This window comes from Anopheles stephensi, chromosome 3 (genome assembly GCF_013141755.1).
Source record: "Anopheles stephensi strain Indian chromosome 3, UCI_ANSTEP_V1.0, whole genome shotgun sequence".
NCBI lineage: Eukaryota > Metazoa > Arthropoda > Insecta > Diptera > Culicidae > Anopheles > Anopheles stephensi.
Window position 1 is genome coordinate 9,102,712 of NC_050203.1, and position 26,206 is coordinate 9,128,917.

At 47.5% G+C, this 26,206-nt stretch overlaps 4 protein-coding genes across 4 annotated transcripts; 3 read left to right on the forward strand and 1 right to left on the reverse strand.

Annotated features, from left to right (window-relative positions):
* Positions 1 to 461: 461 nt before the first annotated feature.
* On the forward strand, positions 462 to 19,145 carry LOC118513035. The gene is given in 7 exon segments (XM_036058312.1): positions 462 to 771; positions 1,602 to 2,015; positions 15,660 to 15,813; positions 15,884 to 16,005; positions 16,082 to 16,153; positions 16,155 to 16,686; positions 16,688 to 19,145. Coding segments are annotated over 6 exon segments (1,389 nt in total). The 5' UTR covers positions 462 to 771; positions 1,602 to 1,976; the 3' UTR covers positions 17,158 to 19,145.
* On the forward strand, positions 12,452 to 14,476 carry LOC118513032. The gene is made up of 2 exons (XM_036058309.1): positions 12,452 to 13,809; positions 13,880 to 14,476. The coding sequence occupies exons 1-2, from the start codon at positions 13,218 to 13,220 to the stop codon at positions 14,125 to 14,127; spliced, it is 840 nt and encodes a 279-aa protein (XP_035914202.1). The 5' UTR covers positions 12,452 to 13,217; the 3' UTR covers positions 14,128 to 14,476.
* A 203-nt stretch (positions 19,146 to 19,348) lies between the features above and the next one.
* LOC118513031 (cytochrome P450 302a1, mitochondrial) lies at positions 19,349 to 24,235 on the forward strand. Its single transcript, XM_036058308.1, has 8 exons — positions 19,349 to 19,380; positions 19,443 to 22,228; positions 22,299 to 22,381; positions 22,448 to 22,691; positions 22,759 to 22,973; positions 23,045 to 23,560; positions 23,619 to 23,941; positions 24,056 to 24,235. Exons 2-8 carry the CDS (start codon positions 22,158 to 22,160, stop codon positions 24,170 to 24,172), a joined length of 1,569 nt encoding a protein of 522 aa, XP_035914201.1. The 5' UTR covers positions 19,349 to 19,380; positions 19,443 to 22,157; the 3' UTR covers positions 24,173 to 24,235.
* A 120-nt stretch (positions 24,236 to 24,355) lies between these two features.
* On the reverse strand, positions 24,356 to 26,175 carry LOC118513034 (60S ribosomal protein L14). The gene is made up of 4 exons (XM_036058311.1): positions 26,098 to 26,175; positions 25,610 to 25,711; positions 25,060 to 25,254; positions 24,356 to 24,799 (listed from the first exon to the last, which is right to left on the reverse strand). Exons 1-4 carry the CDS (start codon positions 26,158 to 26,160, stop codon positions 24,548 to 24,550), a joined length of 612 nt encoding a protein of 203 aa, XP_035914204.1. The 5' UTR covers positions 26,161 to 26,175; the 3' UTR covers positions 24,356 to 24,547.
* Positions 26,176 to 26,206: the final 31 nt, after the last annotated feature.

Here is a 26,206-nt window from a genome sequence, read left to right on the forward strand (position 1 = left end):
CACGAGTGTCCGGTACCACTTTATGGAAGCTGTACCAAGCCTTTCGACCCGCCTGCAGCTAGAATTGCGATCGGTATACGGTGTGATCGACTTTCGGTGCTCGACTCAACACAGCAAAGCCAATCAATCATTTCGGCCTAAACCGGGCCTGCTGCCCGACACAACCGATGCAATTCATCGCCAACATATTTGTAAAGTTCCTGGTAACACCCACAACAACCCCCCTGACTCACCCCTTTTTTCACACCACAAATTTCAGCTTTTTACACCATTAAAAATTCTCCTTTGTTTGATCCAAATCCGAAAACCACTGACGGACGTGATTTCATCTTGTTATTGTTTTAAAATCCGATGAGTTACCAGAGTCGGCGTGAGTTACTCGAGCTGCTCGATTGAGTTTAGTAGTGCAGCACCCTTACTATACTAAACCAACACGCCGTTACCACTCATACCACTCTCTCAGTGCATTGGCTCTCGAGAGCGAAAGGGTGCTGCCGGTGACTGGCACTAGACGACGAACCCGCATCGCGACGAACGAGCGTTCGAGTCGGACGGAAAAGCTAGCACCCCAACCGACGCCGTGGGTCAGTGTTGCTTTGGCCAGCACTCGGTACGGTACGCCTTTTGCACTGCCAAACCCGTGGCGCGTTCGAGGCGCAAAAATCAATAGTGCACGATCAATTCGATCGATCGATTCGTCATTCGATGAAAATTGCGAACGACACCGAGTGCCACCGGACGGGGGAAACAAAACAAAACAACGGAAAAGCGGTACGAATGTAGTGTGTAGTGGAGTTTTTCATTTCAATTTGAGGTTGTGATGGAAGAAAAAAGGTTAAAGAAAAGGAAATAATCACTCCGATCGCTTCTACGCTAATGAAGATAACAAGTAGATAACAGCGAACGACGAACGGAAGCTTGCACCGGATCATCGCTCAGGAAGTGATAGTGCCGCGTGTGTGTGTGGTTGTGTATCATTCGGTGTGTGTAATCAGTGCCATCATCCACCCGACCGGTCGGCGAGTTTTCCGATACGACAGTGTGCCACTGAGGCGGCTGGTTTTGTGGGTTTATGGAAAATTGTACGCGACGCGAGATCGTGCGAGTGCGATGATGTAAGAATATTCATCCGGAGCAGTCCAGGGGGCCTAAGCTTCCAAGCCTTTTTTTCCATTCCTCGCTCATCAGCTAATCAGCCGCAGCAGTCGCATGGTCGTCTGTCCGCTCGAAAGTAACTCTTATTTTCCGGCGCCCGAAGCATCGCCCGCCGGTAGCGAAACACTTTATTGAACCTCCATTGCGTTATGTGAGTTAATTATTCCGAACGGTGTGTTCGGTGTGCCTTAAACAAGAACCGCCAGCGACAGTCGAGTCGCATCAGTTATGAAAATCAGTCGTAAAGTCGGGTGGCGGAAAACCCAGTGATGATGCTCGGATGCCTTACAGCTGTGCGGGGCTTTACACTCAAGCGAAAGTGAAGCAAGGCGAAGAATAAATCGCACCCGATCTCGTGCGAAAACAGCGTTTGGGGGGTATTTCTTTGAGATGGGTTTTCTCGTCTTAAGCTTAATGTGTTTAATTTTTCTCTTAAACATCTCTAGCAAATTGAAGTGAGGGCGTCAGTCGGCCCAACGAACCGATAAACGTCGTGGTACCAAGGTACCAAGTGCAATTTACAGGCAGTGCAACAAATAAATAGTGCAACAGTGATCGACGACAAAGCAGCGATAAGCAATACGAACACCACTTCGAACCATTCGAACGGTGCAGCTAACAACACTCGGCCCGTCGTGAGGGGGGGAGAGTGTTGATTGATTTGCACTTTTAATTACCGATTACTCACCAGCAAAAGGCGTGTGTGAGGCGGAGAAAACGGAAGGAAGCAGCGAGAGGTACTGTACAAGTAGTACACGACTTCAAACATCCTCCGCATCGGTGCACCGGAACTGCATCCGTAAACCAAATCGACCGAAAATATGGGCAACATTTTCCTGCTTCTGTTTGGATTGCAGCTGGTGAGTAGCAAAAACCACCTATTGGACAGTTTTGGGCGCACCGGACCATGTCCCGGGACACCGTCAATGAACTCGTAAGGGTTGCTTTTAATGGTTCTTTTATCACTTTTGCGGCATTATTTTAATTACATTCATTATCATTACCGTGTTCAAATATATGCAAATTATTGTTTGAAGGTATTAAAAAAATCGATCGAAGATGGAAAACAACTCTGTTAGTGCAGAAAGAGTAAATAGAGAAGAAAATGCTTCACAAAGCTGTCAGCAAGCCCCTCCGATTCTAACGCTCATTAGGGAGGGCTTGGCATGTAATTAATGTCATGATCATCAACCGTACAACTAAATTGTAATCAGCTTCTTGTGCGACTGATTCACGAATGATTCGTCGTGATAATCGTGATGGTACAAATTGCTGCGAATGCATTAGTCAGGGAGTAAAGTATGCTGTAATGCATTTTCCTTTTAAATTAGAAGGCATGATGATGAAGATCGTTTGCTGTTACTCTCCAAGGATTGATAATTCTTGGAAGAGCAAGACATCTCTTCATGTAAACACGAAACTAAATCTAGACCTGACATTAGAATGGATTGATCCAAATCATCCAACTCCAAACCGTGTGTGCCGTACGGTTGGCCCTTTCGAAATCACATCTAGTCCACATAAAAGCCTTCACATGCAAAGCGATTAACCTTTACACCGGCAACATTAAAGCAACACCACCATCAACCAGATCGATTTGAGTGCCTCACAATTCTGTCATTTCCAAGAAGGAAAAATTCATTCGATTAAACTGACCGTACCTGATCGATCGTCATGCTGTGATGCAACATATGTAACACCTTCACTCGGCTGGCCCGTCGTCAGTCGATAGCCGCCCAAGTGATTGTTGCTAGACGTACGTCGTTCCGGTGCTCTTGAAAATTGACGCCCGAGCTAAAGCTATTCACTTAGAAATCGAGATAACTATAACGCTCGACGATGATAAAACAAATTCCAACTGCTACATTTCCTCCTCGTCAAGGGCATCCCAAAAATTTGCTAACGATCACTCGGTCGTGTGGGTAATATTTTCACGCTCCGGTGCACAAACTCCTGCTTTGAGTGCCTCCGGTGAAACTTGTGTTTTGTTTTTGTTTTGCACATTTTGATTCGGCACAGGAAACAATAAATCAAATAAAAATTCAATCTGAAGACAGAGAGAGAGAGAGGGAGCTAGAGAGCGAGCGAGTGTGTTAGGGTGTTGAGGGCAGGATGTATAAAAATTAGGTCGTTTCTCCTTTTTTTTCTATTCCACGATAAATATTCCATCTAGCTCAGAATGATTATTGGCCAACGCTTTTTTTCTAAAGACTTCTGCATTTTAAATTCATTCTTGCAATGCAGACACAGACTTAGAAATGCAACTGCCCCTATTCTACCTCGAGCGATTCGATAAATGTATTGCTTCATCAATTATCCCACATTTTTGCCCACCCCTCCTCAACAGCGCTCGCCAGATCGAAACCAGATCAAAAACATGATTGCTTATGCTTCGATCGATCAAACTAGCCTGATTGAGTTTGGGCGGCTTGGGAGTTCCACCATCGTTCACCATGTCTTTGGCGCCGTCTATTGGGAGGCTTGGTGTAGTGACAGTTTACACGAAACTGGCGATATGGATCGGGAGGGCTGGTGACTGACTGCCAACAAATGAATTACAAGGCAAAATTAGTTTAACCCACGCCCGCCGTTTTAAACGCACCAGGAACTGGCTGAAGATGGAAAACATGGGTAGAAGGCGTTAATTGCGTCAAGTAAATGCAGACTTCGAGAGGCAAAAGCTTGACGTCTGAGTATGATGCGTTTTTGAGGGTTTGCTATAAGGATACCATACACTTGGCTTCCCATGCTATAATACTTAGTTCACTAAGAAATAACCGCTATAAATTCATCTAAAATTTATAGCAAATCATTACAAAGGGAACATCCAACAAAGCAAGCCAAACGGCTTAATGTACTTCACAAAGAAGCACAATCACGATCGATTTTACCTCAAATTAGGGTAATACTCATTGCTTTCCGATCCCCGTTCCCCGTTTGAATCAATTTCGCTTTGACACACGACAAAAGCTTTCCGCCAGCGATCGCCGATTATTACCTACCACGTTGTACGGCTTCTTTGTATCAACCCGATCCGGACGCTCGGAGAAAGGAATCACTGCTCACAGATTATCATAATTAATGTGCAACCGATAGTGGTATTAGCACGAAGCGACCGATCAGAAATTGCTCCGGATGGAAAATGGCGCCCACTTTTCTTACAAACAGCGTCAGCTAAATTCTACGACCCAGATAATGATCGTGACAATAATTAACATCATTAAAGCGGTCGTCCGATGAAAGGAAAGCAAAACTCTTCGCGAAAGATCGTTTATCAGCCCCGATCGACCTTTCCTTATCGATATCGGTTTCTATCAAATGTGAAGAAAATATGTTACAAAAAAAGAATCGCCGGGTAAAGAAAAGCAACCCTTTTCGACCCAAATCCAATTCATCCTGGCTGGTTGCTTTTGGTATTAAGACCATCGTGCCAGTAAGGCACGGCGCTTTATGGGAAGAGTGGAGCCCGAGTGGACAAGCAAATCGCGCACGTTTCGGTCACGTTTTCTTACATGACGCCCGGACAGCCCGGTGGTGCCAGAACTGGTTCACTGGTCCTCCTCCTACACTAGACACGGTACGGTACAGTCCCCTGGGTAAGGTTGAAGCAGTAGCCGTAAACCGCGTTCTCCCTTGGCGGTCGAAAATGTCGGTCGGGGAATCAAGCATAGGTCGTTGATGCCAAAACTTATTGCGATCCTGTTTGTCCATGTGATGTGGCTCGGTGGCGGGATTCTTGTGAAACGGCCCTTTATGCCCTTATACGGACAGACATTCCCGTTGCATAAACTGGGCTGGATCACTTCACTTTCTGGGCACGCGGGCTTGTGAAATTCGTGGAGAAAAAAATATTTTTTAAATCGATTCAGTGTGCTGCTCCATTGGAATCGAAATTTTGCAATTACTTTAATCAAAAGCAGATAAAATTATAATAAATCGTTTTATTGATGCAACCCCTTTTTTTAAATCAATAAATTTCATCCATTTTACCTACGATCATCTCGATGGTTTTTACACACATCGCTTCAAACAATCGGCGGTAATTAATAGCTGAGGGTTTTTTGGGACCGGAAATGCAACAATCGCACAATTTTCCACCCATTTTCACTTCCACGAGGAAACACATTTTCATCCGAAATCGATCGTCATTAAGTAAACATTACAGCCGCCAATGGAAATTACATAAAGTGAATCTTTTTGTCTGTAGAAAACATTTTTTACCTCCAAAAGGCTTGGATGTTTTTTTATGTAAAAAATTATAAAAATTCAAATCAAAACTTTATCAACCGTTTGTTTTATCGTTACCTTGAACTTAAGAGATTTTCCATCAGAAAAATTCTCCCATCCACACTTGCTACCAGCAGCACAAACAATGCGCTGTGAATTAAATGTTTGCTCTCGCTTAGCCATTGCCCTCGTTTTGGCCCTTTTGCTGCCCAAAACCCAACCGGCCTGGACCTTCAGGTGGGTCAATCCGAACCCCTCGCGAGCGTATTGTTTTGCCGACGAACAACGAAAAGACCGTGACACATTGCCATTGTCACCCGTATGTGTGTGTGTGTGTTGCCTTTTGCATGAATGGTAATTATGCTGCGAGGTCAAAGATTAGACAAAATCGGCCCAACCTTACGCAATCGTCATCGTTTTCCACTTACTTACGATCGCGGCAGAAGATAATGCCGCTCGCTCGTTGTTGCTGTTGTGCTGAAGGTTGGAAGCTAACATTTGAAATTACTTCTTTTTTTTACCTCACGAAGAGTTCACAAATAATTTCTATTTAAATAACGCTCGCACACCTTGCAATGAAGGTCTGCCGATCGATCGATCATCACACGTTCCACGCCGCTGGAGCTTAATTTGGATTAGTTTTTCATTTATTTATGTTCGCAAATTCTTCCACACCGATCCATCCGGCCGCCACGAAGAATGATTGCTCGCGATGAGGTGTAACAAAGCTCATTCATCATTCACCTACTCACACACACTCACGCGTTACTTTCGCTTTCGTATGCCCTTCCGAAACCTTCCCTTCTTTTCTTACCCTTTTCTCTTGCTCCCTGCGTTGCTTTCTCGTGCAAAATAACGCGATCGAGACGAAAGACTTCAACGGCCAAAACAAAGCGACGAACCCTCCTCTCCCAACCATCCGAACGAACTGGCTTAGCTGGTTGGATCGATTTTGCGAAAGGGATCTCCGAACCCACTTCAGCGGGTAATCGCATCGAACGAGGTGCAACCCATGCCCTGCAGGACACCTTTGCGTAAGCTTGCTCTAAGCGGTCGGATGACTTTGGGGAGAGGGCTCGGGGGTGCAAACGACAATCATAATCAAGAGCCCTCGACTCAACGGAATGAATTTGCACAGCCGATGGGGACAACGGTCTCATTGACAAAAAGGTGGCCCGGTACTAGCTCCAGATCCGACCCAGTGGAAGGTTGTCGTACGCTTGTTTATGCTCTTTCCGACGCTCATTTGATCCCGACGTTATGCTCTCGTTTTCTGCACACCGGGAACTGGTCCAGTTTTTTGGGTTTTGTTTTTACTTCTTTCCACTCACCCAAACATCCCCCCTCTTGGTATGACGTAATGGTCCCCCGAAAAGGTATGACGAGGGTGATTCCTACTCCTCCTGCTGATGATGATGATGGTTTCGCTTCGCACATTCTCCCGACGTTCGCTTTCGACGCTGCCACAGTTATGTTGTTCATGCCGACCAGCTGCGATCCATTTCTTTTCCTGCTGCTTTGGGCCGAAGAATCCCACAACAACTGGTTGTAATATCGCGTGCTGGCATCGCTCTCTGCTACACGGTTTCCGTTCGTGCGAACATGGGCACGAACATAGCTCGAGCTCGAGTCTTCTCCGTTTCCTTGGCTGGGTCGTTACAAAACGGAAGCCACGAACGAGCCAAAGGTGGCCGATGGAACGGGGTTCAGCGTGAGAAGCGAGCGTGATTTATGTCGGGACAGATACTGTTGTGCTACAATTCTATTAGCGAACTACCCATTAATGTGTGTGATTTAGAGATGAAGGAAAGTTGACACTCTTCTTGGGGGAATGCATAATGAACCTGAACAGATTAACTATACTCTACTTGAACTGAAACGCAAATCCTTGCCTTTGTTCAATTTAATTCAAGGCAGAAAAGATTAGTGAAAAATTTTTGCATATGACCATGAGTTTTCCAAAACCGTCCACGGATAATCTTCTGACGGCTGGGTCACAAGTCACAAGTGCAGCATTCCACAAAGACTGGTGTGAGGGTCGAAATACATACTGATCCACATTTAATCCAACAATTCAACAATCGGACGGCTCACCCATTTCTTCCCATTCTCATCGAGTAAAATCGTGCGTGCGCCAAAGTCAAAGTCATCGGCTAAGCCCACCGCTAGAAGCTGTCCAGCTGACCTTAGTTCGACAGAAGAAAAAAAAATACACACCATGATCGAATTGTGTAATCGCCCGACCCAACCCGCGCAATTTTTGTTTGTCTAGCTCGTTAATTGGCCGTTAAGCGTGAGGGAGAGCAACAGAGAGAAAAAAGGGAAGGGCAACCGACGAGACCGTACACCGGAACCATACCCGTGCGTTTTGGCCGGTGGCCTTGATCTCGATTTAAACCCCGATACCGAATCGAACCTTTGGCGAATTTTTCATCCGTCATTCCATTTCCCCGCGTCGTAAGCGCTGGAATTCGATTGCCGTTACCATACGTCACACGGTCCGAAATGGGTAATCAACGCCCAGCGTCCAGTACCAGAGCCGTCCGTCAACGATCGGCCATACAAGATCGTCGAGTTAAAAAGCCATCGAACCTGTCTCAACGTACATCAATCACGTGGTACAATTACTAAATCACACACACACACACCCTCTACCGAACGCTAATGATTTTTGGATCGAATACTTTACCACCAACCAACCGAAAAGAGAAAGGAATCGTTGGTCAGTGGTCAAAGGAACAGAATTGGGACTTTTAAAAGGCTTAACCAACTGGACCAATGCTGCCCAAAAAAGGGTGCATTATTGAGAGCAGCTGAAAATTTGCATGCCTGCATGGAAAAATTAGTGACATTACTTCACCAGCTAGCGCACGCGTGTCGCGTGGTGTAATGTTACAACATTTTGGTACCAACCACGACCTACTTGTAGCTGGGAAATTATCTTACACCACTCACACTAACATACACCCAAACCCATCGACAAGAAGCGACGAGAAAAACGCACCCCTTACGAGGATCGATTGCATGGGCCATTAAGCATTAACCGATCGTGAACCGGCAGGAGGGCAATAGGAAGCAATTGGTAGCATTCGGAAGTAAAACACGGTCCGACCCGGCCATACCGGTGATGGTGGTTCGCTGTTTGGTGCTGCTGTTGTGTGCCCGCAAAACCGGATCATCTCATCATCCGCGAGCATCACTGCCATGCCGCCTGCCTTTCGGTTCTTCCGAGCTTCCGCGCTCGGTCTGGGATGCAATCGATGCTGTAATACAGTGTTGGTCGTTACTGCAAGCGCATGAAGATTTTTTTTTTATTAAATATTTCACTTTAGATGGTTGCTTAAAATGTTATGCACATAAAGCGTTTCGATATAATTTCTCTTCAAAACACTCTAACATTACATGATATGAAATTTTCCATTCGCAATTTCCACTTTCCTGACCCATGATCTGCTATATGCTCACTGCTTTAATTTAATTTAATTAAACCACTTGATTTAGTTGGGTCGTTGAGATATGATTTTTTGTTTATAAATTAATAACCTCCATGTATAGAATCTTCTGCAGAGCACGTCAAGAATGTACAGAGTAATAAAATATTAGAATCTTTGGTATTATTCCTATATCGTTGTCTGATCCAAGTCATGACCAGGTTTCAGGTAAAATTCTTTAATGTGTTCAGATACACAGAATGCTGGACACAAGAGACCGATGTGTCAGATGGCCCGAAACTGTAACATAAGAGCCCCTCTCAAGGCACAAGTGGACATCGAATCCCGTCTAGACCGTTTCGCTGTCCGCAAGACTGACTATCAAGCTATGTCAAGGAAGCAAGTATTGGCAGGACAGAGCTCTTGAGGTTGTCGAGCCATAAAAGAAAAAAAAAATTTTGTAGCATTAAATACATGTTCAAGCTTTCGGTTAGATACAAATTTTCTCCAAAAGACTGTAGAAATCTTCAAAAATTGATCTACAATTAGTAATTAGCCTCAATACATTTAAGTACCCCACCAATTTTGATAAAAAATATATTGTGCTCTTACAAGTATTGCATCCACTGTACGTGGTGGCGTGGAGGAAAAACAGACAGCAAAAAAACTCACATCGAGACCGATCGAACCACTCCAAACCTGGTGATAACTGGTGATGGGTAGGTAGGTTTTGTTTTTCTTTTGCACTGAATTGCCCCCGATGTCTTATGAAGCTTATGAGCACGCTCACGAATCCGATGGTGGCTGGATCAATCGCACATAAGGATTTCCTGTTGTGCAGCATTTTCGCAACGATCGTGATTGCCCTTTGCCTTGGTGGAAAAGAGGGTGCCAATGAAATTACAAAAAATAAACCCAAAAGCGACAACCATTTGACATTAGCAGTGATGGCAGGGCGGGGAGAAAGGTGCGTGTATTCTCAACCCAAACACATCCGGATGCTTACGTCGAAAAGCCGGTTCTACGTGCGATTACCATGAAAGGGGGGTTTCGGGGGAGGCGTCCGACAAGGTTCAGGTTCAACGTTGGTTTTCGGAGCACAACACCGATGCGCATAAATCGTTCGCAAAAACTTTCACTGTCAACCACACGCCGACGAACGACAGCCCGAAGACGAACACAAACAAAAAGCACCCGACCAGCTCAACTAATGCCGAACTCATCGCTGAAGGTAGGACGTGCGACATAAAATCTTTGCTGTTGCGTTTACTCGATGTTTGTGCACCAGGCTGCGCACTTGCACTTGCACCAATCGGACGGTGAAGTGTCGGATGGCGCGCGTACGGGTTTTCCTTGCTTCCACAATCTTTTTCCGGGATTTGCCGGGGTCTCTTTTTTCGTGTAATGCCAACCATTGCAGTTTGTATCGAAATTCCGGTTCCAGTGCGAGTTTCCTTCACTGATCGCTATCACTCCCTTTCCCACCGGGTATTGAAATGTTTGCCGAGTGTTTTAAGGCATGAGATTATTCAAATGGAGAAAAAGTGACTGCGGCCGCTTATCTGATCCGTCCGTCCTTGCGAGGGTTACGTTTGCCCCGCTAATGCGTACCTTATGTGACAGCCCTCACACGTGGAAAGTGAAAACAAAAAAAACCCACAAAGGGTTGCAAATTGGGGGCAGAATTGTTTTTCGACCGGGAGAAAGGCTTTGGCTATGAGGAAGAAAAAGCTTTGCTTGAATGTAACCGGAGCACGAACCGGACTGCTAGAAAACACTTCGAACGAAAAACAGTAACAAAATCAATCAACTTCAACGGGCCGGCACCAACTAACTAACGCCCAATATGTAATCTACTCATGTAACCGTTTATGCAAACCGTTCCTAATAATTGTTCGTCGTGTTGGGGCACGCGCGAAAATGGGGAAGCTCGTCGCGCGTTGGTGGTTAATTGCTAGGCTTCAAGTTTACGGGCGCCATACATGTGGATCGGTTTCGGAGCAAGAGAGGGACGTGTGATCGAGAAGCCGGAACGTTTCCATCCCGTAAAAAAAACGAGCGCCACAAGAAGCGCGGGTTCCGGAACCAAAAACGCAAACAACCTACCACGCTAATCGATGGTTCTTGAATATGCATGAGCGCCGGTTTTGTCGTTCTTTTTCGTACGGATATTTGCAACCTGTCCATACTGATGATGGATGCACTTTGGAAGTGCAGTTGGTGAAGGTGAATGCAACGGGTTCTTCACCACCATCACGCACAATCGCTTCATCGTCATGAGTGCTTATGAATTCCACAGACCATTTGATTGGTTGAAACGGTAAAGAGCTGATTATGATGGTCGATATGCACTCAACACATCGAGCGATCGCTTGCAATGGATGTCTTGGAGCGATGGCTATCGCATAATTGAGACCTTAAACGTGTCACTTAATGTCTGTTCTTGACGAATATAATTGATTAGAATATTGTCATGTGCCTACTGTGGATAGTATCAGTTAATTTGTCTAATGAAGTTAAGAGGTTCTGTCTGTTGGAAATGATCATCTCTTCTATTCTGGAGCGGAATAGAGGAATAGAGAATATAAAAAATAGAAATCCGGGGATTATTGACGACTCTTGACGATCTCCCACAAATACCACTCGAGGCCAAAATTTGTCTTAAAGGAGGTTGACTAATCCTTATTGATGAGGTCTTTCTTGGATATATAGATCTCAGAGGTGGATCCTAAGCAGATTCTTGATGCCCCGAGCATTCAACAAGCCTTGTTAATTTCGACAGGGACGGGCTCTGCGATCCTGGGAGCCTTGTTATTGTTAAGGGTCCCGAACTATATAAGAGACTTCATTTAATGTCTCCATTTAGCCTCTGACTCTATCCCAGCCAGCAGATTCGATGTGTTGGGGACTGCCAATTTTCATTCTGCTAAGGGCATTCATGGAGCTTAATACGCCGCTGATAGATGAGGACCTCTTAAGGACTTCCAAATGTACCCCTCTCAATGTACCAAGTAGTTGGATGGTCAGTCCTCACAACAGGGGAACGGTCCGCATGGGATTTGAACCCCGGTCCTGCCGTATGAGTTTTTGCCTGTTCCACCGGTCCACTCCCCGTCCAAATGACCCATAATTCTTCAATTTTATCAAGTGAATTTAATACTTGATTCCATGATTTGGAGTATTCCCTAAGTCCACCTAAGTCCAATACTTAACCTTCAATCTCCAAACTGGAAAGCCTTCAAACGAGCAACTCAGTGCTATTTACCTAAACTACTAGCTAATCTAAGTACGGGTAATGTAGTATTTCTTATCTTCGGTTTCTACATCATTCCTCTTTCCATCCTAATTAAAAAAGCGAAACAAATCTTACCGCCATCTTGTCCTCGCATCGCAATACTTAACCAAGTTCCTCGCCACCCTGCCAGAACTAATGCAAATGGAAGGTGAAACAGATTAAAATGAAAACAATCTGGTTGTTCAATTAAAAGTGAAAACACTCAGTAACTCGATCGCACTGGGATGGCTTTAATCGAATTACCTCTAAACACGTGTTGCATCTTACACACACACACAGCTCTCCCGTTCAAGGTTTCGAGGCGAAAGAAATGCCAATCCGACAAATGAAATTCGCTTCCACCCTCTCGCTGCACACACACGCCCCAACCTTTTCTTCCCCAAATGCATCACATACTAGCAGCCTGATGGCAAGAAGAGAGCGCGAAAAAACAATAGCCACATGTGCGAGTAATTTGTTCGCATTCGCACGCGCCAAAAACAAAACCGAAACCTCCCCGGGGGGTTAGTCTTTTGCATCTCATTACCTTCTCTCTGAAGAGCGGAGGTAACAGTCATCGCAGTTGGATTTAAAAGTTCATTGGATTTTATGCTACCCGTGCGACTGACACCTCTTCTTGTGCCCACGACCGAATGAAGTGCCTTTCGACTGCGCCGGATGGCTTGTCGTACGTTGTGTGGCTGTCCGCTGCCGAGGTGTTTCGTGCAACAACAGCGTGGATAATTTCTGCCTTAATTGAGACCTTCCGACGGATTGGCACGCCGGGACGGTAGTTTATTCGTGTTACGTCAAGCAAGCCTCTAGGGGGACGGAGTGACGATGTGCGACTCCAGGTTTCCCCTCCGAGCTCCCGAAGAGCAACTGCATCATTCCCCAAAGAATGTGTGCGCCTCTACAAACCTTGGAACGTACGAATCGCGCGCGCCGACGCGTTGTTAGTAGGCTGTGCCATGGTAACGAGCGCATGGGAAAACTGTTCTCTGTTGTCATAGTGAACCCGTTCCTGTCAGCCAGGAAAAACACACACTCCTCGGACACAATCAAAATACATCGGTTCAATTTCCAAGTGTTTGTGTGGTGAAGTTAAAGTCAAACGAAGGATTATCGTCATGTCTACCTCGTCCGCAACTCGCACACCGGATAAGAAGAAGAAACCGCTGCCATACTTTATGCAAAAGTCGGAAGATGCGGCACTGCCCTCGTTCCAGAACCGACGCACCCTGGCGGACCACGTCAAGGACAATATGCTGTGTGCCGGGAGGAAGCGTTACTTCCAGCGCATCGTGTACGTTGGCCGCCATCCGAAGGTGACCGGGATGACACTGCGCGATCGGTTTCTGAAGCTGATCAAAGACATGCAGGAAAGTACGACGAACGAGATTAAGCTGTTTGGGTTGATGATCAACTTCGACGGTTACACGGTGCACATGATCGAGAGTGCTGAGGAGACGGTCGGTGAGTACATGCATACGCTGGCCGCCAGTGACCTGTTCGAGGAGAGCCGTGTCGTGCTGGTGTACAACAACATCAATCAGCGGTTCTTCCGCAAGCTGGTGTGGCGCGCCTCGGACTATCTGAACGAGCTGCCACGCACCGAACTGGACCAGCGGGATCCGAACCTGACGCAAAACACGATCGACGCATTTCTGGTGAAGGTGTACAAGCTGTGCAAGATGGTTCGGGAAGAGGAGCTGGACGAACGCAAGTTTCACCTTCGATGGTGGCTAATATCCCAACTTTGAGAGTTCATTTCCCACTTTCCCTTCCCTAGGATCCGCCTTCAAATCGCTCTATCTGGACGAAAACTACGAGGAGCATACACCGGACATCGCAATACTGGAGTATCTGCTGGGCCTCAAGTGTCTTTTCACCGTGCCGGAGTATGCAGCGTTCTACGGCAAGCTGCCGGACGTGACCAGCTTCCGGGACCGTGTTTGGCCCATCCCCAAAGACCTGACGCCGTACGATGTGTTCGAAACGGGCAAATACGATGTGAACCTCACGTTTGGTGGGAAATAATCGCAAAAATAAAACAAGTTATGCTCTTCGCAGCCAAGGGAAACCAATATCCGTTTTAGCAGTGGCGGTTTTCGATACGAATGCATTTTTATTGCATCATTTCATGCGGGGAGGCCGATAACGCGAAGCACTACCGATCGATCACCGGGAGCTTTCTATGCTTGTGAGCCCGCCGCACTGGAAAGCCGATTCAAATGAGGTGGAAAGTTGTGATGATCGTTTTATGCAGTAGCCGGGTCCGTATCGGTGTAACCTTTCACCACCGTTTGGACGTGGTTGCAACAGGAATCGCTTGCAGTATAATCGATTAACATGATTGGATAGATAAATCTCGTTACGAGGTGTACATGATACCGTTTAACGTTAGATAACTTCAACCATTAACCCGAATGCTACCAAGTACTTCTGAAGACTCCTTTACTTGGGTATGCTTTCAAGAAAGTCGATCATTCAAATTCGACCGTTACATTCTAACGCTCAATGTCAAGAGCAAGGAGGACGGCCCGACGAATGACGAATTGTCGCCAACTGTGTTCCAACGCTGATGGCATCAACAGCGCAACCATTAGATGACAAATGGCCGTACAACAACAGAAAACTGCTTCTCCTTCGCTACATACCGTGATTACTTCATCACTATTGCATTCGTTCGTGAATATTCATCCCAGGCTTCGATTCTCGTGCTGAGCAACGCAACACCGCCACAACCTGTACTATTTAAACCAGCGCGAGCTATTCGACGCCATGGGCCAACCTTCCATAAACGGTCACGAGCGAGTGCGAGGCTCGACGGTGTTATAGTTTCGCGCGGTTGACTTATTTTTCTTGCTCTTGTCACCTCTTTTCCTGCAACATACGCAATCGCTTTATGATCGGCTGAGATCGTACATCGTACCAACCGGTACAACCGATACATTAACCGCCATCGCGTACGAGCGAGCGGAGGATTTACGATGACCAACCAACACATCTGGTCAACCACTTTGGGGGGTACAGAATGGTTGGTTCAAGTACGCACCGGTAGTAGACCGTCTCTCGTGCTACTGCTTTCCGACCCGAAACACCCACCGGCATCGAGAACCGTCGGCTTAAGCCGCGTTCGTTCCCCACGCAATCAACCCTTCTCTTGGGGTCGACTAGCCCAACAAGTCTCGGTCACCTCTTTTTTTCTCCTCTTCCAAACCTTGTCAAGAACTCCTCAGCCGTACGAGGCTGAAGAACTCTATAAAAAAACCCTCTAAGTGTAACGCCACATGATTGACTGCGATCGAAAGCATGCCGCCACCTCTGAAGGCGGAGAAAGGTCACGACGGACCACTCAACCTCCGAACACTCATCGAACGACCATATCCGGTGGCAGAATAAAGAGACTCCAAATTCGGTCAACAATTCATTGAACCCATTCATTCTTGAAGCTAGTTCCTGCTGGAACACCCACGACCTATCCCAAACGGGACGCTCCACAATCTTCCGCGTTCCGAGAACACACATTCTAACGGATTTGTTTTCTTTTTTTGGTAATTTCCCTGCAGGTTTATCTGGACGGGGCCAATGCTTCCTGGGGTTCGCCAGACAGCAACCAGTACCACATACAGACGGATGAAGGTCCCGAACGGTACTTCCGCTACCAGACGGATAATGGGCAGTTTCGGAAGGAGAAACGACTGCAGGACGGTACGGTGATCGGTAAGTGGATTAACTCCTCAAGATTCTGCTTAAGAGAAGTCCTAAAATTTGGGATGCTTCTCCTCTACAGGTACAGACGCATGGATTGATGCTTCCGGCTATCTGCGACAGAACGACTACATCGCCGATCACAAGGGTTATCGAATCTTGAAATCGAAAACAGTCTTCGTCGGACAGGATCGCCCTATACAGGTATGCATCGGATAGCGCACCCTTACATCCAGCACAAGCAGTTGCAATGTCCCTTACGGTTCCCTCTCTTCAACAGGATGCTATCAAGCTGGCCAAAAACAAACCAGCCGATTCTGGTGTGTTGGTTCCATCGGATCCTTCCTACGAACCAGCCGACGCCACCATCTCCACCACCTCAGCACCGAAACCAACCCGCGATCCAATCGATAGCGATTGTCCCATCGACTCCAGCTCCCATCTCCGTCCACTCCACACCCTCCCTCAACGCAGTCTTCATCCGACCTCACTCACAACCGATCGGATCCGGCTATCATCATCGTCCCCATCGGCAACACCCGAACAGAAGTATCTGCCTTCCTCCGGTTCCAGCACTCCTCCCCACAGACACTATTCCGTCCATATCGGCGAGACCTCCCGCTCTGGACATCTACGTACCCTCGACCACTTACACTCCTCTCACCGGAAACGAGCTTTCCTCCACACCGATCGCCGTATACGCTCCGTCCTCAACTCCAAATCCACTACGTGACCGTTCCGAAGCTCATCTACCTCCGCTCGTGATCTACAACAGCAACCCTTCGGTGGCGGTGGATCCCAGCGGGTACATAGCCGCCACAACGTACACTCCACCACATCGACGACGAAGACCCAATCCGGCGGAACGGACGCCGTCGGCCTTCAAGTGAACCGATCCTGATCACATCTTCCCGTCCCTACGTGGAAAGTTCTACACCAGCGACGCTCAACCTGAAGCCACTAGTACAACTACAGTCCCTGGATCACTCGGGAAGTAATTCGCTCGATTCGGGCTTCAACCGGGATCTGATCGATCCACCCGCGCAGTACGAACACACCCGAAGGTATTACGATGAGAATGGACAGGAGCTGCCAGTGAGACGTGCCGGCGAAAGCCATCCGTACGATGGTGTTGCCGTGACGAACGATGGCTTCCGGTACTATCTGCCCCGACAGTACCACGAGGAGCGTAACTCGGGCAGTGACACGCGCGATGGATCGTTCGGATACATCGATCCGTTTGGGATTCGGCGCGTCGTCTACTACAACACCGGCCCCGGCAAGGGTTTCGTGCATCGAAAGAATAACCGATTCGTTGGGTTCGATGCGACACCGTACGATCCTAGACCGGTCTAGGGTAGCGTTCCCCGTGCTCCTCTTCGCTAATCGAGTCTTCCGAATTATTTATTTCCCATTTTAACATCCTTCCTCTCCGCTCACGATCGTACTAGCTACTAGAGACGGAGTGTCTTCCGGTGCACTCCACGCAGCCTAACATTGATTTCACGGATCACGCAGCGTGGCCAACGACGAATGACGATCCACACTCGCTGTAATGAGTTGCAAACGAAGTCCCACTTTCCGGAGAAGGCTGAATATAAAGTTCCCTTCGACTGGGCACACTGGCCGTCGATGACCTCGTGTGTGTGTTTTTCCCCGGCGCTCGAAAGAGCTGATTGGGTTTACAAATCGCAAATACCTTCACCGTTTCACACCGTTCGGAATCAAAATACATACGAAACACGAATCATACAGCGCTCGATCGTCTACGGTAGGAAGGATGCAGTGTTCTGTACCAACGAGACGATGATCGATGGTGACGATTCGTTAAGGCCGGTGAACGGTTCCCCTTTCATAAATGGATTCGTCGCTGGCGTTACAGAGTGGCGAGTGTAACGAGGGCGCTATGTTTTCTGGGTGGAATTGGTCCCGGGTTACGTACCGGGACCGATGTGTGACATATTCATCTCGCCCGCTAAAATGGAGCGCACTGATTGTATCACGATCCAATTTCGCTTGATTAATGTCAACACATTCGCGGTGAAGTTGACGTCCTTCAAGTCTTCAGGAGGTTCCGCCTCAGAACGCCGCGTAGGACTAACGAAAGATTAATGCTTCATTGATGACTCTATTACTCTGAGGATTCAAACTCTTTGCGAGCTTTTAGCAGACATTAAACGGTGATCTAAATTGGAGCGAGGTAATTGTCGTCGTCGTCGTCTAGTACCACTCTCGTACTCTGCATCAACCGATCACACTGACACACCTTACCGAAGCCGTTTGATTAGCCGCATTGTTTGTGCAAATTTGCCATAATTTTAAGCATAGTTGTTAGCGTCTTAAGTCTTAAGCTTCGCCGATAAGCACCAATCTACGGTACTTGTACTTTTACTCCTTAATATGCTTGTTTTAACTTATGACCCAGTAATATTCGTAGCCTGGTTTTAAACCGTGTGTTGATCACATCCCACCCCCGTTCCCCAGATTCCCCAGATTCCTTGCCTCCCCCCAGCCCTTGCTCGATCAGTCGAGGGAGCATTAAGTAATGCAAACAATCAGGTTTAAACTAATCAAACGCGCAAGGAAAAAGAAACCACAGTAATACAAAAACTAATTGCCATATCAGTAGAAGCAGCACTGTAAGGGTAAACTACCAGAGTAGTTGTAGCGCCATGTGGACGATGGTGTATGAGTGTTATCTATATACGAAACAAAAAAACCCCATAATACGCTTTGCTTTTTACAAACAGAATCCTCTAAATCACGTCGATCAATCGAACCCTTGCTTGCTCGTATGCCCGGTTTTTTTCTCCGGCAATAGATCTTCATTTCCCATTTTCGCTTTCAAAATGCTTTTTCCGCCAAAACAAACCCCCCACGTGGGGCACCCCCACTCATACTTTTCCCATGCGAAGTGTTTGGATTTGTGTGGTGCAAAATTACTCGCAAAACAGGGATGCCACCCGACAGACCGAACAAAAATAACATGATGGCAGCAACCACATGGGAAATGAACTTCCGTTACGGAGAATGCCGCACTGTTCCGTCGTAGGTGTTACGGCGCTAGACAACATGGGCGGTAACGTACGAGCCGTAAAAACAAAAAGCAAACAGGTAGCAGCAGCCAATTTAATGCCTGAGTAGTAGTAGCCACTTCCCGGGCGCTTTAATGTAGGAGGTGAATAGATGAAGTAAGCAAAGCAGCCAGCACAAGCGCTTGATCGGTATTGAAGCGAGGAACATCACCACCCGACACCCCGACATGGCTTCCGTGTTCCGCTGGCGCGTGCCGGAAAGCATGCTTTTCCAATAAAGTCCGGTCTGACCGAATGATTCAAGCTGAACATGAGAGCGTGTGTGGTGTTGTTATCTTTTGGGTCCGAAAGCCCTACGGCGCCCACTTCCAGTTTGTACTCCCGGTGGGCATGCGCCATCTTGGGGCATCCGGTTTTTGTGGCCTGTGACCTTGTCCCTATTCTCCCACCAAAACACCTGAACTGATGATGCGTTTTAAGGTTGGGTATAAAACTATCCCACTTCCGTACACGCCATCGGAAAGCACAAATGGTGCTCTTGATGGTAAGTATTCCACAGTCGATCAAGACGATCTTCGCGCTGGCTTACTAGTTCTCGCTTCACAGAGGATGCTACTTTCCTGTTCCGGTTGGCTCCTTCTAGGGGCGCTTTTAGTCGTTGCTTCGGCCACGGCTGATACTACACCACCCGTAGAATCGTCTCCAGTGGAGCAGCTGGCAATCGTTAACTATGGCAACGCGGCCGCTCCTGTCACAGTGACGACGACACGCATCGAGAATGCTGCCGGTGATAAGCTGGACTTTAATGGTGATCATTTCTTCGGGGCTGATAAGGAGCAGCACGATTACAACCGGCAGGCCCACCTGAAGCTGGAGTACGTACGCAATCAAGATCCTCAGTTGAGACGGTTCTTGGGAAAATCAATCGTGAAACGTCAGGCAGACTTTTCCGTACCCGCCAGCAGTGTATCCACCAACGCACTATGAACCTCCAACAACGACGACGACTACCACCACCACAACTCCGGCTCCGACGACGACGACTACCACCACCACAACTCCGGCTCCGACAACGACTACAACTACTACTACCACAACTACTACCGAGCCTCCACCGCCACCACCACCAACACCGGGAGTTCCTCATGAAGTTTACGGAGTGCCACCAGAAGAACCTCAGCCTGTTGTCCTACCCTGCACCGATTGCGTCTTTTCGCAACTTCCGCCCCTTCCGGATGTGATGAATCCACCAGCGCCAGTTCCGCTACCAACGCCCGTTGATCCCCGGTCGACTTGTACTAATGGGCAAGTGCCGGAGGTAGAAGTAGTACCACTTGAACCTCCGCCAGGTTCACTGTACAACATAAACGAACTGGTTGGAGTGTGGCTTGATGGACCACCGGATGCTCCGGAACCAACGGACGGCGGTTCGGAAGATGCTACTAACGGTTCCTCCTTCGGTTGTAGTGATTGCAACTTCGAAACACTACCAGCCTTACCTGAGCTTGTGTATCCTTCCGTGCCAAGTGCCACAACTCCCCCTCCACTATCTCCAATCGTTCCGGAAGAACCCGCCCCGGTACCGCCATCCGATTGCCTTCCTGCCGAACATCGCGTACGCCTAGAGAAAGAAAAGGACGCCTTCACAGAGCAGGTCGATCTAAGATTCTCGAAATCCGCCCGCAATCCGCAACAGTCCCGCGTGCTTTCCACCCACTCGCAGGTTATTCTCGTCCAATCAATGCCACCCTATCCGGTGCTTAAATCGAAAGCTGGCCGTACTCCACCAAAGCCCGTCAGTCGGGGATCGTTCAAGTTTCAGCATAGCCGCAAGGAATCGAACTACGGTGTGAAACGTTTCCAGGCAGGATCAGGTTTGGCGTCCGAATGGTGATGATACGGTGGTAGTGCCATCGTCCGCCGAGCAGCAAGGTGAAGTGGCCCAGATTGTGCTCTGCACCGTCGACTGTCACGCGCTGGAGGAGAAGGTGCAAGCCACCGGAAACGCCCGCCATGACCATACCGAGCGATGGGCGATTGTGGTAGAAGTGCTGTGGGATTGGTAGAACTCAATAAAGGTATTTGAAAATTGTGGACTACACTTATTTAAAAAAAAAAAGCTGTAGCGTATATTCATGTTAACACTAATTGGGCGTTGCAAACAAATCAGCGTGCAAAATTGTATATTAGCTCAGAACATACCAAGGCATTAAACTTGCAGTTGAGTGGCGCAGGAAGTTACGACACCTTCAACAGTCTCTTGTGCATTTTTAAAACACATTAAATTTTTCGCGAATCATAATTCCATTTTTTTTAATATTGCAGTACTTCAGTTAATAGCTAGAAATATTGTCTTCGTGGTTTGGTGTTCGAGTGTTACGAGGAGCATTAATCATTTTGTGTGTTGGGGCGGTCTGGTGGTCGATTCGATAGCGACACCAGTCTTGACACTTGGCAGGTCCAGAGATCGAATCCCATCTGGATTGTTCCCTCGGTAGTGTGTGAGGACTGGACTATTCAACTACCCTGGTATCACTATCACTCAGCCTAGTAAGCAATTAGAATGGCCAGCATATGACCAAGCAGATAGTGTAAGCAGGACGTGTATTGGATGAGATTTTTCCCAATTTCATCTTGTGCACACAACCGTGTGTTTGCACTGAAATAGCTCAACAGCTATATTCATTTGTGGACAATCAATCAACGTTTCTTCGCTAATCATATGACAAACTCGCGGATGCAACCACCATCCAGCCGTCTGATCGCGTACGCACTCTCTCTCTCAATGCGTTTTGGTTCGCGATCGCCTTTCTCTCTCGCTCTCTCTCGCTCTTCCCTTAAAGCACAGATTTTCGACTCATATGTTTTTAGTCAAGGTCAACCAAATGCTTGTTATGCATTCCTATCGGCTATGTACCGCTAGCCAATACGCTAAGTTGGTGTAAGTGGTGTGCGTGACGGTTCCAAATAAAACGCGTACCAATTTACATTAAGATTAAATTGAGATAACAGCCAAACGCTGGTTAGCATAATTTCACAACCCTTAAAAGTCATACTTTACGATCTCCAATAACTTTATTGTTGATCGGGACGCATCGATCGGATGTTAAAGCCGGCGGACAGTTTTGGAGTTTTATTGGTGTGCGTGAAGCAACAAACCGATCACCCTCTCGCGATCATAAGCTGTTCAATGTAACCGGCTTCACTGTTGTCAGATCTTGCGTGAACGACAGACCTGTGATCGGGAGCTCTAGCAACACTTAAAATGTGTTTTTAAACCACTAAATCTTACCAATTGTTTAGTGACGTTGTGAATTAGTAATGAATTTCCCTAGGCAAGTTACCATCCGGCTTCGTGGCTTTTCCTCTAGAAGCAATGAAACTGCGAAAGGGTAAGTTTCACACCGAAACCAACAAGCTTTCCATTCCAGCACGGTTCGTATTGACTAAATTCATCCACAGAACGACTAAGACGTTTCAACAGATCCCCGGACCGAGGGGCCCTTTCGGCGTGGGAAATCTTTATCAGTACATCCCGGGAATAGGTAAGACATATTCTCCTGAAGATCTCCTCCCATATACCTCAGAATCTTATCGTATGGCCATTGCAGGACGATACAGCTTCGATGAGCTGCACCAGTCCGGTGAGGACAAATATCGACAGTATGGTCCGATCGTACGAGAAACCATGGTTCCCGGGCAGGATATTGTGTGGCTTTACGATCCGGACGATATAGCTACGGTGCTGGACGATCGTACACCGGGCTTGTACCCGTCCCGGCGAAGCCATACCGCGCTGGAAAAATATCGCAAAGATCGTCCCAATGTGTACCGTACGGCTGGACTGTTGCCTACGTGAGGCATTAACTTCTTGCGCAACTTAGCCCTGCATGAACGCAACTTAATCTTCAATCCTTTACAGAAATGGTTTGGAATGGTGGAAAATACGATCCGAGCTTCAGAAAGGCCTTAGCTCTCCACAGAACGTGCGAAACTTTCTGCCCTCTACCGATAAAATTACGAAAGAGTTCATCGCTCGTCTGAAATCACAGTTGGATGCGGAACAGCAAGGCACGGGCCGAAAGGATTTCCTGATCGAAGACGCGATGCCGCTGATTTCGCGACTCAATTTAGAATGTATGCGAATCCGACGGTAAAGCGAAAGAGCACTCAAGTAATAATACTTTTACACATACCTGTGTTTCCAGTAATCTGCTTGCTGGCCTTCGACGTTCGCTTGGACAGCTTTTCCGAGGAGCAAATGTTGCCCAACTCCGTATCCTCACGGTTGATGGATTCAGCGGAAACGACCAACTCCTGCATATTGCCCACCGATCAGGGCTTTCAGCTGTGGCGTTACTTTGAAACGCCGGCCTATAGACGATTGCGCAAAGCACAGGAATTTATGGAAAAGACCGCCGTTGAGCTTGTGTCTCAGAAGTTGCTGTACTTTAACGAGGACCAGCAAAGGTTGGCAAGTGGCGAGCATTCGAAGTCCCTTATGGAGGAATATCTTCGCAATCCTAATCTGGAGCTGAACGATATTATCGGTATGGCTTCGGATCTGCTGCTGGCTGGCGTGCATACGACCAGCTATACAACTGCCTTTGCATTGTACCATCTGGCGTTGAACGGAAATGCCGCCCAGGACCGGTTATACCAGGAGGCGAAGAAGATTCTGCCCGATCCACGGGAAAATCGTATCGGGGCGGCCGTGTTGGGATGTAAGTGTACCAACTACAAGCACTTTCATCCTCGATGAATGGCTTTTCTTTCTTCCAGCGGAAGCTTCATACTGCCGTGCGGTTCTGAAGGAAACGCTACGCCTCAATCCCATCTCGATCGGCGTAGGAAGGATCCTCAATCGGGATCTCGTGTTGGGTGGCTATCCGGTACCGCGTGGCACGGTCGTTGTTACGCAGAACATGATCTCTTGTCGACAGGAGAAGTATTTCCGCGATCCGCTTCAGTTCGTTCCCGAGCGGTGGATGCGAGAAACCAAGGAACCCGTGCATCCTCATTTGGTGCTGCCATTTGGACACGGCATGCGATCTTGCATCGCACGTCGTCTGGCCGAGCAGAGCATGCTGGTGCTGCTATTGAGGGTAAGGCATCCGATCTACCTTGATCAACCGATTCTGACTTCCTTCCTTGACCTCAATTATACAGTTCTGCATACTTAACGCTCCTCCTAATTCACTGTTTCTTTCACATTTCAGCTGGTGCGCTCTTTCGAAATCGAGTGGGCCGGAACCATTCCGATGGATGTGAAAACGAAGCTTATCAATCAGCCCGATCAACCGATTCGAATACGATTGAAGCCAAGACCATCGTGAAGGAGAATCGTTACAAGAACATTCTACTATGTGCAAATACATTATCACACTTAAGCCATCAGGGTTACTTCTAGGATTCTATGATTCGTTCCTAAGAAAGAACTCAGAATTGCCCGGTTGATCTCGACCCCAATTCCACCGAACCTTCAGACGTCTACTAAAACCATTTACATCGGGGGGGAATATTGTGTGTGATCTTTCTTTACTTCCTTTTTCCTTCTCTCCTTCCATTACTTTCTCCAATTGAATGTGAATGATGGATCGGTAGGACGACTTAGTTTTGTTGTTTTATGTGTTTTTTTTTTTTGTTGTAGTCTGAACGGTTTTTTAATAATTATACACACTCCCGAACGTAGATATTATTTGCCAAACCGCTCACTTCTTCTTGGCCGGAGCCGCAGCAGCGCCCTTCTTGGCCGGACGCACCTTCTTCTTCTTCTTCGCGTCCTCGGGCTTCTTTTCGCGCTTCGATGGCAGCGGTTTCGTTCCCTTGCGGGGCTTACCGAACAGCATACCGTTGCTGACGACCACCTTCTTCATCTTCTTGTACTGAGCGCTCACGACGCGGTTACGTTCACGGCGAGCCAGACGCAGCTTGAAGCGATCGAAATCGGTCATGTTGAAGCGCTACGGAAACGAAAAGAAAACAATAATGATTAGAAACATTGCTTCACTTCATGGTGCGACGTGCGATCGAAGCGAATCTTGTAACATTTTCATTTCAGAACAAGCTTGGCTTCATGTTTGTGTCAGCCGGCATTTCCTATCATGTAATACATGTTTACTAAAATGGTTCATCAAGTATGAAAACGATTCAACGAAATCGCTTCGCCGCTTTTACCATCACAGTAGGCTACACACTTTCTGCGACAACAGCACACACTTACCTTGTACTTAGCGGCGGCCCGTTCGTGCCATCTGGTTTCGGCAAACTTCTTCTTGATGTCGAACTTCACGAGAGCATCGCGCACCAGACGGGTACGGGCAGTGTGCGGGAAGCGTACACGGAACTTCGTCAGATGCAGATGGTTGACGGCGTACTGTTGCCGGGGAACACCGCTGGTAGGTCCATCGATCAGAACCTGCAATCACAAAACGACACACACACACATTGTTCGTTAATATCAACATTGTATTGAACCGGCACACAAACGGGCAATCCCACGGGATACCGGTAAACTGTATCCCGATGAGCACTGTTTAAAACATTGCACAAAACTTCAGTTAATGGAAGAAAGCTTCAGATACGTTTCAGACGGCCCTTCCTAAGAAATTGTTTTCCGTAGAAAACATCATCATTGAATAATCTATTCGGGAACGCGCGGTATGCATGATCCTGGTTCCAGTTTTGCAACAAACAAAAACGGTTCTGAAAAATGAAACATCAATTTTCCCACCCCACACGATACAGTGCACAACCCAACTCCGGCAACTTACCCGATTTTGGTCAATCACATTGACAATGCACACAAGGCGTCCCTTGTATTTTCCAACCGCGCACTTGGCGACGCGACCCGTCTCCACAAACTTGGTGAACGACTGTAAACGAGAGAAGTATGCATTAGTCGAAGGAAGTAATCGAACCGATTGTACCACAAGCACTCAATTCTACTGTCGCAAAAGTAGGTGAAGAAGGTGTTCGGTGAAACGGGTCTCGAAGTTACACTCCGGCATTTTCGGCCCCTTTCCCTGGGAGCATCCACAACGCGAACCAACACACAGATAAACATGTGGCAACACCGGCTTGCGGTTCCGGCGTTTTTCATGAAAATTACCGAGTTGCCACCGTTCGCGGACGACCGCCACGGAAGCCCCGAACATGCTTCTCACATTCTCACTAAATTCATCCTCGGCATCACACAACTTCACCTATTTTAGCGACATTTTTAGGACGAGCGCAGCAAAATTTCGACAACATCGCTTACCATTTTGGACCGGAAAGAAGGCTGACAGATGACAATTCCACCGACAGGTGACAGCTCCGTCATTCCGGAAGCAACGCTTGCTTGACAAATCGTACTTTCTTGCAGCGCG

Coding starts and splice junctions, on each gene's coding strand:
- LOC118513032 (XM_036058309.1), top strand. CDS start 13,218: ATGTCTACCTCGTCCGCAACTCGCACACCGGATAAGAAGAAGAAACCG. Junction 13,810..13,879: donor GGAAGAGGAGCTGGACGAAC/GCAAGTTTCACC, acceptor TCCCTTCCCTAG/GATCCGCCTTCAAATCGCTC.
- LOC118513031 (XM_036058308.1), top strand. CDS start 22,158: ATGAATTTCCCTAGGCAAGTTACCATCCGGCTTCGTGGCTTTTCCTCT. Junction 22,229..22,298: donor AGCAATGAAACTGCGAAAGG/GTAAGTTTCACA, acceptor ATTCATCCACAG/AACGACTAAGACGTTTCAAC. Junction 23,942..24,055: donor TGCTGGTGCTGCTATTGAGG/GTAAGGCATCCG, acceptor TTCACATTTCAG/CTGGTGCGCTCTTTCGAAAT.
- LOC118513034 (XM_036058311.1), bottom strand. CDS start 26,160: ATGACGGAGCTGTCACCTGTCGGTGGAATTGTCATCTGTCAGCCTTCT. Junction 25,255..25,609: donor ATGTGATTGACCAAAATCGG/GTAAGTTGCCGG, acceptor TTGTGATTGCAG/GTTCTGATCGATGGACCTAC. Junction 24,800..25,059: donor GGGCCGCCGCTAAGTACAAG/GTAAGTGTGTGC, acceptor TCGTTTCCGTAG/CGCTTCAACATGACCGATTT.